The following is a 13,666-nucleotide window of genomic DNA, read 5'->3' as shown; positions in this document are numbered from 1 at the left end:
CAAAATATATTTTGACAAATGTACAGGTTGAGTATCCCGTATCCAAAATGCTCGGGACCAGGAGAATTTTGGATAACGGATTATTCCGTATTTCGGAATATTTTAATATTTCAATGATGTATTTTGAAGTATCTTGCATGTATGCTGTATAAACACATGAAATACACACAAATATATTTTATTACCACATAAAATACACAAATATATTTTATTTGTTCAAAAAACAAGGTTTCAAAACATGAAACAAAATTTGTGTACTATCTCAGATATTGAATTTGAATGCCAAGCAATCATTTTCTTGTACATATATATTGCCAGTTACATATCATGTCCTCAGTAGTGCTGTTACAAATGTCCCCAGTGAGTTTTTAGCAAAAAAAAATATTTTTTTTTCACTTTCTGGAATGTATGGTTTTCGGAATAATTCGGATAACGGATACTCGGATACGGGATACTCAACCTGTATTTCTTCTGTTCACCGCCCATTTTATTTTGTTTTACAGTTCAAAAAAAGTATGACAACAAGTGATGACTTCAACTCCCTGGTCCAGGGTCTCTCTAGCCTGGATTTCTCTGGGGATGATGCACCCTGCAAACTTCTCCTGTGCGGTGACACTGCATTCCCAGTGCTTGTGGGTTCGTCAAAAGAGGTCCTTATTGGTGCTGGTTACTATGGCACGGGAAGGATTGTTGCGCTGGGCCATGATTCATATTTCAAAAACCCACAATTCAAGGATTTCCTGAAAAATGCAATATCCTGGCTAAAACCATCCTCAAGAACTGTCATTGGTGTCAATAGCAGTGTCAGTTCCCTGGAAGAGACTATCTCTTCCTTTGGATACCAGGTTCAGAAGGATGCTGGCCCTAAAGAAGATCTGGCAGTGTTCTGTACATCAGGATATGATGACAGTGAAGCAAGAAAGATTGTTTCATTTGTGAAAAGTGGTGGGGGGTTGCTTATTGGAGCACAAGCTTACCATTGGGCTGTTGACCACAAAGAAGACAACATTTGGTGCAATTTTCCTGGAAACAAAATTACATCTGTAGCTGGGATCTATTTCACAGACATGTGTGGAGAGAAAGGAAATGTCAGTGTGAGCCAAAAGATGCAATGGTGCCCATTTTACAAAGAGTAAGTAAGCTGATATAGATACTTATGGCTGCATTATTCCGTTATCATAATAATATATAGGCATTACTGCCTATCAGCTAGATCAGGGGTCCTCAAACTATTTGGTACTTGTGTATTATCTGGGCGCCCGATGCATCGCATCGCATACCACTAATTAAGGTATGCGATGGCATGCGATGGGACCTGCAGGGGCAAACGCAGGATTTTCAGAAGGGGGTTTCCAGAGGGGCGGAGCAAAGCACAGAGATGGACACTTAGGTGACCCAGTATATGCCGGGTCAGTTAAAGTATTATAGATAGACCAAGTGTATATAAATAATTATATATATATATATATATATATAAATATATATACATAACAGCAGAGTAGACCCCTGGGCATAGCAATGTATTGGGGCCCCTACCTATCCCCCAGCGGTAGGGGTGCTATGAGCGGAAGCTTTGATGTCCCGCGGGTGGTAGGCGTATTATATCAACCGATCAGCATGTAGGGCTCAGTAATTTCCACTAATTACCCCTTTACTGCACAGATGGTGGGAGATGAGGTGGGAGAAGGGGGCATTGGTCTGAATGAAGGGGTCCCAATACATAACTTCCAGGGTTGTAGAGGATGTTTTATACGCAGAGGAGGGGTGTATAGTGGAGTGGGCTTATTATTCATAATTTTCTGGTGGGAAGACAGCTTGCTTGACTGCAGATATCTCCAGTTCCAGGAACTAGATTTCTTAGCTTTTAATGGAATTGGGGACTAGATATCAGGAGGCAGAGCAATCCGTCAACGAGTATATAAAACTACATACCAGGTGTGTGGATCTGGAGCAGTAACCAGCTGCTGGAAGGCTGATATCTCTAGTTCTGGGAGGAGTAGAGACAAGCTACTAGTGTCCTTCAAGGGGGGGAGAGTCCCAGCTTTTGGAATATACCCTCAGAAAAACTCTAAGTCAGACAAAAACTGAAATATCTGACTGGGGAGAGCAATTAACAGGCTTGGATGGGGACCACTGTTTTGAAGTCAGATATCTCCGGTTCCCCAGATTCCTGGGGGGGGTTTCTGGGTACTCAGAAACCCCCCCTGCGTGCGCTACTGACCTGATTTCAGCCTTTCCCGAGCAGAGTATGCAATTTTAATATTGCGTCGCATCGCATGCCATTATAATGGCATGCGATGCAACGCGATTTCACATTGTACAGGCACCCTGATGCCTGATTCCTATGTTAAATGCCCCCCCAGACCCCATTTTTAATTGTACACGCACCCTGATCGGTGATTACTATGTGAAATGCCCCCCCCATTTTTAACGCCGTACGCGTCCTCCGACCTTTTCATACACCCACTATCCACGTCGGCGTGAAGTTGATCTTAGTTAGTGTGGCGAACACAGCAAGCCACCGATCCTAAAGCGTGGCGAGCGCAGCGAGCCGAGCGAGGGGACGCGGAATAAATGTGAAGTAATCCGCGTCCCCTCGCCACGCTTCGGGCTCGGTGGCTTGCTGCGCTCGCCACACTATCTAAAATCAACTCCACGTCAACGTGGATAGTGCGGGTATGAAAAGGTCGGTCTACCACTACCTGGCCAGCAGCAGCAGGGCAAAGCAGTGCTGTAACTCGTGGGTGGGAGGAGGGCAGGGACTAAAATATGCTCCATCACTAGATTTTAGGTAACATATGCAACAACCAGTGAGATTGGGCAAAAAATGCAAATGCATATGCAAATATGCAAATGCATATAATCCTGTCTCTAGTAATTACCCATCAGGGTGGGTGTACAATAAAAAATATGGTCGGGGGGGGGGGGGCATTTAACATAGGAATCAGGCATCTGGGTGCCTGTACAATTAAAAATCGGGCCCAATCGCGTTGCATCCCATCGCATGCGATGCAACCGATTTTTGGTTGTACAATGCCCTACAATGAAAATATCGAGCATCCAGATAATACACAAGTACCAACTATTTTGCTCTGGGACCCCATCAGACAATTAAAATAATTAAGGGACCCCAGCAAGTTATGTGGGGTACACACGAGGACTATATGGCCCAAAACGAGCCAATTTAGATACAATCTCAACCGATTGTATGTAAATCGGCAGTGTTTTGAGCCATTTCGCTGCCCTTTTGATGCAATCCCGATCCGATGCGCTGCCCCGCAGGTCGGTCTTTTCTGAGATCCTACCTGCTGCAGGTAGGATCTCAGAAATGCCCATTGTAGTGGGTGGGGGTCACGATCGGATCGTGATCACATTAGGGGCATTTTCGTGGCGGATTAGCAGCGCCGCCAGCTCGTGAGCAGGTCGTACGTTCCTGTGATGACCCACTCAAGAGCACCACCGTCCTGGTATGTACCGGGCATTACTGCAGAAGGTCATCACATCACATGTGTAGACAGCAGACAGCACATACATGGCAGCATTGTGGAGGCACAATATGATGGGAGGAGTCTGAAGTAACAGACACTTCAACAGATTTTTCAGACTCCTTGAATCACTGACTGAGATTAGAAAAGTCATCAGCCTGATGGTCAGCAACATGGAGTTGCGACCCTATACTGAGAAGGTCGGGACCCACTTTGGAGTCAGGACCCACAGTTTGAGAACCGTTGATCTAGACTCTATGAGGGAGATTTATAAAAGCTTGGAGAGAGATAATGTGGAATGACATAAAGCACCAATCAATCCGGTTCTTCTATTTTTCAAACACAGCCTGTAAAATGGCAGCTAGATGCTGATTGGCTGGTATTTTGTCTCTCTTATTACATCTCCCCATGAATGTTGTAATAGTACAAAGTTCTTTTATAGATTTCTCTCAAACTCATACTAAAATGGTAATAAGAGAAGGGGTGCTGAACAAAACATGAACCAGTATGTTTTGCGCCGATGTCCTTTGGGTTTAGTGCTGACTATATAGAGGATTCAGCATATTGCTCTAGTTTGGCTGCAGAACAACTAATATTTTCGGATTCAGTATTGAATCCCGGCGGTCGGGATCCCGGCGTTCAGAATCCCGACGCCGGAATCCCGACAGCCGAAATGCCGACAAGGGGGGGAAGTGGATCGCCCCCCCTTGCGGGCTCGCTGCGCTCGCCACGCAGCGGGCCTGGTGCCTCGCTACACTCGGCACACTAATTTATTCTCCCTCCAGGGGTGTCGTGGACACCCACGGAGGGAGAATGTGTCGGCATTTCGGCGGTCGGGATTCCGGCGTCGGGATTCTGAACGCCGGGATCCCGACCGCCGGGATTGTAACTGCATCCCATATTTTCCTTTACTTTTTACCGTAAACCTGCACCCCCTTTGAAAATCACCAATATTATCCAAAGATAGAATTATATTTTTCCTAAGCCCCATGGATGTGAAATTCCATTTCTAGGAGAGATTTTGTATAAGACCTACATTCCACTCCTGGCATTCTGTTCCTATGCCACAATATATTCTTATATATGAGGGGACGTTCAAGTCAAAATTATGGCTCCCTGAATACGATGTATGACGAGCTGGATATGATGTATGACAAGATGGATATGACTTACGATGAGCTGAATATGACTTATGATAAACTCCTCCTCCTTCTCAGGAGCACAGATAAATAGGAGAGCTGTGATTGGATAATATAGTCATGTGCTTTCCAGTATATGTTATAGTCATAAAAATCTAAGATATTCATAACCAGCTCTTCATACGTCATATCCAGCTCATCATACAATACATCATATCCAGCTCATCATACGTCATGTCAAACTCGTACATTATATCCAGCTCGTCATATGTTATATCTGTCTTTCCAGACGTCATATCCAGCTCACCAAACCTCATATCTAGCTCTTTATACATCATATCCAGCATGTCATACGTCATATCTAGCTCATCATACATCATATTCAGGGAGCCGTAATTTTATCTTATTAGTCCCCTCATACTCATACACAGTTATATAATTATATGCATATACTGACCATCATAGAAATACTACTGTACAAGCATAAGATTAAATAGGTTAAAATACAATACACTGCAATAACTAAACAAGTAAACTTTCCTTTGAACGTTTTACAATCTTTTCTCATCTTTTGCCCAATAAATTGGTGAATGATATTGTGTCATCATGGTCATATCCCCCGCTATATTATGCTCAGAGTAATGTCATTATGAAACAGGGGCATGGCTTAGATGATAAAGTGCAAAACTTATTCTAGTCCACGCGCAGTGCTGCGAATTTTGCAGCGTTGCATGTAGATTTAATGCCGCCCGCCGCTCGCACAGCTGCTCCCCCTCCCCACTAGAATGGATGTTTTGCATAATTTGCAGCCTTGGGTGCGGGCACAAATCATTCGTTGGTCACCGACCATCGAATGATTTGGAAGGAGCGCGCTCCCAGTACAGGAAAAGGGCAGGCAACTGACAGCCGAATTTCTGGGGACGCCCAGAGCTTCTATGTGAACACCCATGGAACGCTGGGAGTTCCCACGGGCGCAGCCTGTCACAACCCCCCCCCCCGACCACCACCTGGACTGGAAGGTGTGAACAGGGCAGCGAACTAGCAGTTTATTGTGCCCACTCGCACCATAAATGTGCATGTGCTGTAGTAAAACATTGGTCCCCTGTGCGAACGCGTGGGACATCGAATTAACCAGAATAAGGCCCAGAGTCGAACATGATTTTTGGGAGCCTCACTGCCGTTCCAGAGCTGTGTAAGCGAGAATGAGTCGATTTTAAACATATTTGATGTTTTCTATTAGTACATGAAAAGAATATCATTAAGATAAAATACAACATACTTCATTAATTATCATGCCATCTTATTATATTTTTAACTCGTGCTTGTTATGTTGGTTTTTGCTTGAGAATGAGCATTGATCCAATTTAAGGAAATGACTACTCAGGTTTATTTGGCATATCTGTCCTCTTTTAATGTTGCTTCATGTTATGATGTAATGCTCCTGTCCGGATTGAAAGGTCACTATTTCTGTATCTGACATACTGTATGTTACACTGCTGATGGCTGCATGTGTATTTCATTGTGTTTTACACAGGTTGAACTTTTCAGCAGATTTAAAGCAACTTATGGAAGGTGTTAATAATGTGGATATCAGTGGGAGTAGTCTTTCCTCTGAACTTCTGCTTCATGGACCTCTAACATTCCCAGTAGGTCTGACCAAAGATAATCAATGTATTTTTGGTGCTGGATACTATGGCAAAGGCCGAATTTTTGTGGGAACACATGAAGGTAATATTCTAAGTCCACAGCTCAGGACCATCGTTTTAAACTCCATGAAATGGCTGTTAAAGGGAGGAAAGGGAAGAGTTGGTGTTAGCGCAAGTTATAGAGGTCTTCTTCCTATATTACAGAATGGTGGCTTTACTTGTGAACTATCAAAACTGATTCCTGAAATGCACAGTGTATACTGCTGTACTTCTTACAGTGATAAAGATGCAAGCCAAATCCATCAGTTTGTGGCAGAAGGAGGAGGCCTGTTCATTGCTGGCCAATCCTGGTACTGGTCCATTTCTAATCCAAATGTGTGCTCGGACTACCCAGGAAACAAAATCCTTAACAAGTTTGGATTTACCATTCTAGAGAAGACAGTTAGATCTGCAGTATATCCTCCTTTGGATCCTCAGCAAACTGCTACCACGTATCACTTCCCCAGAGCAATCAGCCAGTTTTTGTGTGACCTGCAGTGTGGAGCAGAGCAGAAGCCTCCTCTGGATTGTTGGATGTTGCAGCTCACACGGGATACCTTAAGTTTTACGAAGCTTCCAGAAAGCCCTCTAATCTCGTTGCTGCAGCATGAGCTGGTCCGCCTAGTGCTTGGCAAAAAACTACCTGATGTTAGCATAGGTTTTAAAGTGAAAAATGGCTCCACGAAGGCTTTCATGCTGTCTCTGGCCCAAGATCTCAGCTGCTTTATTAAACTAGATGACCAAGAATTGAAAAATTTGCTGGACACACCTCCCATCACTGTGCAGATTGATGCTACAAACACGGGTAAAGTATCATGGTCTTAAAGAAAGAAAAAAATAAATATATATATATATATATATATATATGTAGTAGATGCGGGCACTCCAAATGACCTCCGATGTACAGGGTAAATAGCTGGTTAATAACGGTGCCCGCCAGTATGCAGTACTGAGACTGCTAGATATAGTGTCCAGGGGGATGGCGGCACTCGCATATAAATAAGACTCCACACTCGAGCAGGTAGTCACCAACGTTTCTGGGCAGTTATGCCCCTTTATCAAGGTGCAGGAAGAACATTAGAACAATACAAACAACAAGCATAAATACCTTTACCAGTCGTTCACGCCGCCCGCCGTCTCCCGCTCCGGCGTCTGAAGAGATGACGTCACCACGCTGGTCGACGCTACGGAGAGCGTGAAGGACACACCAGTGCACAGAGATTGCTAAGCAACCAACATCAACAATATGGCCGCCGGATCCCCGGAGACCAAACGCTGTGAAAAAAGATAAACTCCATTAAGAAACAACATTAAAAATGTGAAAAGAATAGCGTTTAAAAAGACATTGAAAAAACGTCTAATATATAGCAAATATTATGCAAATATCACATCCCATGTAAGGGCTCAGAACAATCGTGATGTCGACATGCATGTCTTCCCAATAATGTCGACTATTGTGTATCTGCTATTAAAACAAGGCACCTTATTATTAGAATATAATAGTAAACTGACTAAGGTAGAAAAGGCTGAAAAACACAGCCAAAATCACCTATGGTAAATATATTACAAGAAACAGGATAATCCTAAATGTTCGTTGAGCCCCTTAGGACTCAACGTATCTAGGGTAAAGATCCACCGGCTCTCCAATTGGAGAAGCCGGAGAGATCTGTCCCCTCCTCTTTTAAGAGGGGGAACATGATCAATGATCCTATACCGGAGCGTCGTGATGTTATGTCTAGCCTCTGCAAAGTGACGGGCCACAGGCTGTTCACTGTGGCCCGAAGCAATGGCTGCTTTAATTGCGGAACGGTGGGCAGCCGCTCTTTCTTTAAATTACCTTTCGGTCTTGCCCACATAATGACGTCCACATGGACAACTAATCATGTATACCACGAATTTTGTATTGCAGCTGACTCTATGATGGATTTTAAACTTTTTACCGGAGAAGGGGTGGAAGAAATTTTCTCCTGGAATCATATAAGAACACGTAATGCACCCACAGCATCGGAAACAGCCAGTTTTGGCCTTACCCCAAAATGGTGTACTAGATTTGGGGGGAGGAAAAGAAACTTCACTCTTGACTACAAAGTCTCTGATGCTTTTACCTTTTTTATATGAGTGCATAAGCGTCTTATTTTTCAGGGAATGCAGCGTCGGGTCTGATGTGAGCAAGGGCCAATGTTTTTTGGCTATCTTGCTTAGTGCAGGGCTGGCAGGATGGTAAGTATTAACCCAAATGAGTTTATCTGCTGCTGACTTGGATGCTGACTTTGATTTTAGAGCTTCCTCTCTGGGAAGTCTAGACACCCTTTCTCTGGTATCTGTGAGGAGTTCTTGATCGTAACCCCTGTCACTAAACTTGGTTGCCATGGATGTTAGACTGTTTTCCAGTTCTGCAGGTTGACTAATTATTCTCCGTGCCCGGAGCATTTGGGAAAAGGGGAGCCCCTTCTTGAGGGGAACTGGATGGAAGCTGGAACTTAACAATATATTGTTCCTATCCGTGGGCTTACTGTATAGAGCTGTTTCAATCTGCCCCTCCACAATTTTGATGTTCACATCCAAATAATGAACAGAATATGTATCCATGACGTAAGTGAACTTGACAGGGGAACAGGTGGAATTGTGCTCATCAATCAAGCGTTTCAGGCGATTGTTGTCGCCCACCCAGATCACCAGGAGATCGTCTATGTACCGTGTGTACAATAGCAACGACCCCCTGGTGACCGGGTTGTTGGTAAACAAAGCCCGTTCAACAATAATCATGTAAGAATTCGCAAACGACGGGGCCACTGAGGACCCCATCGCACATCCTCTTAGCTGGAGAAAAAACATGTTGTTAAACATAAAATAATTACGCTTGAGCGTCAATTCCAACAGTTGTAAGAATAACCCCACATCTGGACCCGTGTACAAGGGATTTCCCATAATCAGAGATCTTACTGCTTCCAAGCCTGCACCGTGAGGAATACACGTGTACAGGCTTGTTACATCTACTGTACACAAAGTACAGTCGGGGGGAACAGTACTAATGGCTTTTAATTTTGACAGTAGACTTGTAGTGTCCTGCAAATAACTTATATCTCCTTGTACACAGGGTTGAAGGAAAAAATCCAAATAAACAGAAACGGTCTGATAAAGTGAACCCCGGGCAGATATAATTGGTCTACCCGGGGGTTTCACTGGATTTTTGTGGATCTTTGGTATTGAATAGAGAACTGGAATGATTGGATAATCCACAGATAATACAACTCTAGTGTCCACATCAATCTGTCCATTACTGACTGCCAATTTTAATAAATTGTCCAATTCGGACTTATAGCCCCATGTTGGGTCACGTGGTAAAGCACAATAGGTGTCAGTGTCCGACAATTGCTGATTAATTTCAGCCACGTAATCGGCAGTGTCAAGGACAACGATCCCGCCGCCCTTGTCCGCTGCCCGTATCACGATTGAAGGATCATCACCAAGGCTTTTAAGAGCTGTCCATTCTTGCTTTGAAAAGTTATTCATAACAGGACTAGGATGTTTTAACTTACGTGCTGTTTCTTGTTCCAAAAGTCGAGTGTAAGTCTTAATCGACGGATTGAAAGATTGGGGGTCAAACTTGGAGGCTGTTCACTGTGGCCCGAAGCAATGGCTGCTTTAATTGCGGAACGGTGGGCAGCCGCTCTTTCTTTAAATGACCTTTTGGGGTTACACCCAAAGGGTCCAGCTCAACACGGCGCAGGAGGTTCACGCGCCGGGGGGGGCAGAATAAGAGAGAGAGGCGTAAAAACCCGCACCCAACCTCCACGGATCCTAAAGAAATAATCTTTAATTTGTCGTCCAGGACACTCTCGGAAGTTGAGTCTCAAGTGTTGGCAAAAGGGTTGAATTTTGTACCAACAACAAAGACTGACCCCTTTAACATCAAAGTGGAGCAGTTCAAGTTACATCGTCAACTGAAACTCCAGGAGTTTTTCCAGGATAAAGATGCGACAACACCATCTATTATGATTACACCTAAGTTCCCGAGAAAATTAAAGAAATCCTCCAAGTTTGACCCCCAATCTTTCAATCCGTCGATTAAGACTTACACTCGACTTTTGGAACAAGAAACAGCACGTAAGTTAAAACATCCTAGTCCTGTTATGAATAACTTTTCAAAGCAAGAATGGACAGCTCTTAAAAGCCTTGGTGATGATCCTTCAATCGTGATACGGGCAGCGGACAAGGGCGGCGGGATCGTTGTCCTTGACACTGCCGATTACGTGGCTGAAATTAATCAGCAATTGTCGGACACTGACACCTATTGTGCTTTACCACGTGACCCAACATGGGGCTATAAGTCCGAATTGGACAATTTATTAAAATTGGCAGTCAGTAATGGACAGATTGATGTGGACACTAGAGTTGTATTATCTGTGGATTATCCAATCATTCCAGTTCTCTATTCAATACCAAAGATCCACAAAAATCCAGTGAAACCCCCGGGTAGACCAATTATATCTGCCCGGGGTTCACTTTATCAGACCGTTTCTGTTTATTTGGATTTTTTCCTTCAACCCTGTGTACAAGGAGATATAAGTTATTTGCAGGACACTACAAGTCTACTGTCAAAATTAAAAGCCATTAGTACTGTTCCCCCCGACTGTACTTTGTGTACAGTAGATGTAACAAGCCTGTACACGTGTATTCCTCACGGTGCAGGCTTGGAAGCAGTAAGATCTCTGATTATGGGAAATCCCTTGTACACGGGTCCAGATGTGGGGTTATTCTTACAACTGTTGGAATTGACGCTCAAGCGTAATTATTTTATGTTTAACAACATGTTTTTTCTCCAGCTAAGAGGATGTGCGATGGGGTCCTCAGTGGCCCCGTCGTTTGCGAATTCTTACATGATTATTGTTGAACGGGCTTTGTTTACCAACAACCCGGTCACCAGGGGGTCGTTGCTATTGTACACACGGTACATAGACGATCTCCTGGTGATCTGGGTGGGCGACAACAATCGCCTGAAACGCTTGATTGATGAGCACAATTCCACCTGTTCCCCTGTCAAGTTCACTTACGTCATGGATACATATTCTGTTCATTATTTGGATGTGAACATCAAAATTGTGGAGGGGCAGATTGAAACAGCTCTATACAGTAAGCCCACGGATAGGAACAATATATTGTTAAGTTCCAGCTTCCATCCAGTTCCCCTCAAGAAGGGGCTCCCCTTTTCCCAAATGCTCCGGGCACGGAGAATAATTAGTCAACCTGCAGAACTGGAAAACAGTCTAACATCCATGGCAACCAAGTTTAGTGACAGGGGTTACGATCAAGAACTCCTCACAGATACCAGAGAAAGGGTGTCTAGACTTCCCAGAGAGGAAGCTCTAAAATCAAAGTCAGCATCCAAGTCAGCAGCAGATAAACTCATTTGGGTTAATACTTACCATCCTGCCAGCCCTGCACTAAGCAAGATAGCCAAAAAACATTGGCCCTTGCTCACATCAGACCCGACGCTGCATTCCCTGAAAAATAAGACGCTTATGCACTCATATAAAAAAGGTAAAAGCATCAGAGACTTTGTAGTCAAGAGTGAAGTTTCTTTTCCTCCCCCCAAATCTAGTACACCATTTTGGGGTAAGGCCAAAACTGGCTGTTTCCGATGCTGTGGGTGCATTACGTGTTCTTATATGATTCCAGGAGAAAATTTCTTCCACCCCTTCTCCGGTAAAAAGTTTAAAATCCATCATAGAGTCAGCTGCAATACAAAATTCGTGGTATACATGATTAGTTGTCCATGTGGACGTCATTATGTGGGCAAGACCGAAAGGTCATTTAAAGAAAGAGCGGCTGCCCACCGTTCCGCAATTAAAGCAGCCATTGCTTCGGGCCACAGTGAACAGCCTGTGGCCCGTCACTTTGCAGAGGCTAGACATAACATCACGACGCTCCGGTATAGGATCATTGATCATGTTCCCCCTCTTAAAAGAGGAGGGGACAGATCTCTCCGGCTTCTCCAATTGGAGAGCCGGTGGATCTTTACCCTAGATACGTTGAGTCCTAAGGGGCTCAACGAACATTTAGGATTATCCTGTTTCTTGTAATATATTTACCATAGGTGATTTTGGCTGTGTTTTTCAGCCTTTTCTACCTTAGTCAGTTTACTATTATATTCTAATAATAAGGTGCCTTGTTTTAATAGCAGATACACAATAGTCGACATTATTGGGAAGACATGCATGTCGACATCACGATTGTTCTGAGCCCTTACATGGGATGTGATATTTGCATAATATTTGCTATATATTAGACGTTTTTTCAATGTCTTTTTAAACGCTATTCTTTTCACATTTTTAATGTTGTTTCTTAATGGAGTTTATCTTTTTTCACAGCGTTTGGTCTCCGGGGATCCGGCGGCCATATTGTTGATGTTGGTTGCTTAGCAATCTCTGTGCACTGGTGTGTCCTTCACGCTCTCCGTAGCGTCGACCAGCGTGGTGACGTCATCTCTTCAGACGCCGGAGCGGGAGACGGCGGGCGGCGTGAACGACTGGTAAAGGTATTTATGCTTGTTGTTTGTATTGTTCTAATGTTCTTCCTGCACCTTGATAAAGGGGCATAACTGCCCAGAAACGTTGGTGACTACCTGCTCGAGTGTGGAGTCTTATTTATATGCGAGTGCCGCCATCCCCCTGGACACTATATATATATATATATATATAACTGTAGACGAAATAGGCACTAACCAAGGTATTATTCAACAGAAAAAATTTATTGTCGATACAAGGGTACAGCCGACGTGACGTAACGTTTCGATCTAGATCGAAACGTTATGTCACATCGGATGTACCCTTGTATCGACAATAAATTTTGCTGTTGAATAAGACCTTGGTGAGTGCCCATTTCATCTACAATTGTACCCTTTGATGTTCATTCATCTGTTGGAGCACCCCGCTTTGAAAGCATGAACAATTGAGTGCGGACTCTGTCAATTTATATATATATATATATATATATATATATATATATATATATATATATATATATTTTGCGGGAACTCTGCACTCCAAGTACTGAGGTGTAATTCTAGTATATAGCCGGGTGCCTTCTCCTGGTTTGGTAAGGATATTTGGGGTTGTGCGGGTGACACTCTTGGACTTAATGCGGCGTAGGCTTTGATAAACTGAGCCAACTGCCAGATGGTGATACAACGTTTTGAATTTACCTGAAGACGATATTAAAATCGAAACGTTGTATCACCATCTGGCAGTTGGCTCAGTTTATCAAAGCCTATGCCGCATTAAGTCCGAGAGTGCCACCCGCACAACCCCAAATATATGGCACACGCAATCCTCAAATCCATCCACTGGGGTGCATT

At 43.7% G+C, this 13,666-nt stretch overlaps 1 protein-coding gene across 1 annotated transcript in view; it reads left to right on the top strand.

Annotated features, from left to right (window-relative positions):
• Positions 1-494: 494 nt before the first annotated feature.
• LOC146072475 (TRPM8 channel-associated factor homolog) overlaps positions 495-13,666 on the top strand; it is a 34,504-nt gene continuing 21,332 nt past the window's right edge. Inside the window, exons 1-2 of the mRNA XM_083179702.1 lie at positions 495-1,132; positions 6,159-7,114. Coding sequence (XP_083035828.1) covers positions 516-1,132; positions 6,159-7,114 — 1,573 coding nt within the window. The 5' untranslated portion in view covers positions 495-515. The remainder of the gene's footprint in view (positions 1,133-6,158; positions 7,115-13,666) is intronic.

The sequence above is a fragment of the Crinia signifera genome, chromosome 4 (assembly GCF_055691185.1).
Source record: "Crinia signifera chromosome 4, ASM5569118v1, whole genome shotgun sequence".
NCBI lineage: Eukaryota > Metazoa > Chordata > Amphibia > Anura > Myobatrachidae > Crinia > Crinia signifera.
Note: the sequence above shows the minus strand (reverse complement) of the source record. Positions and strands in the feature narration are given on the sequence as shown.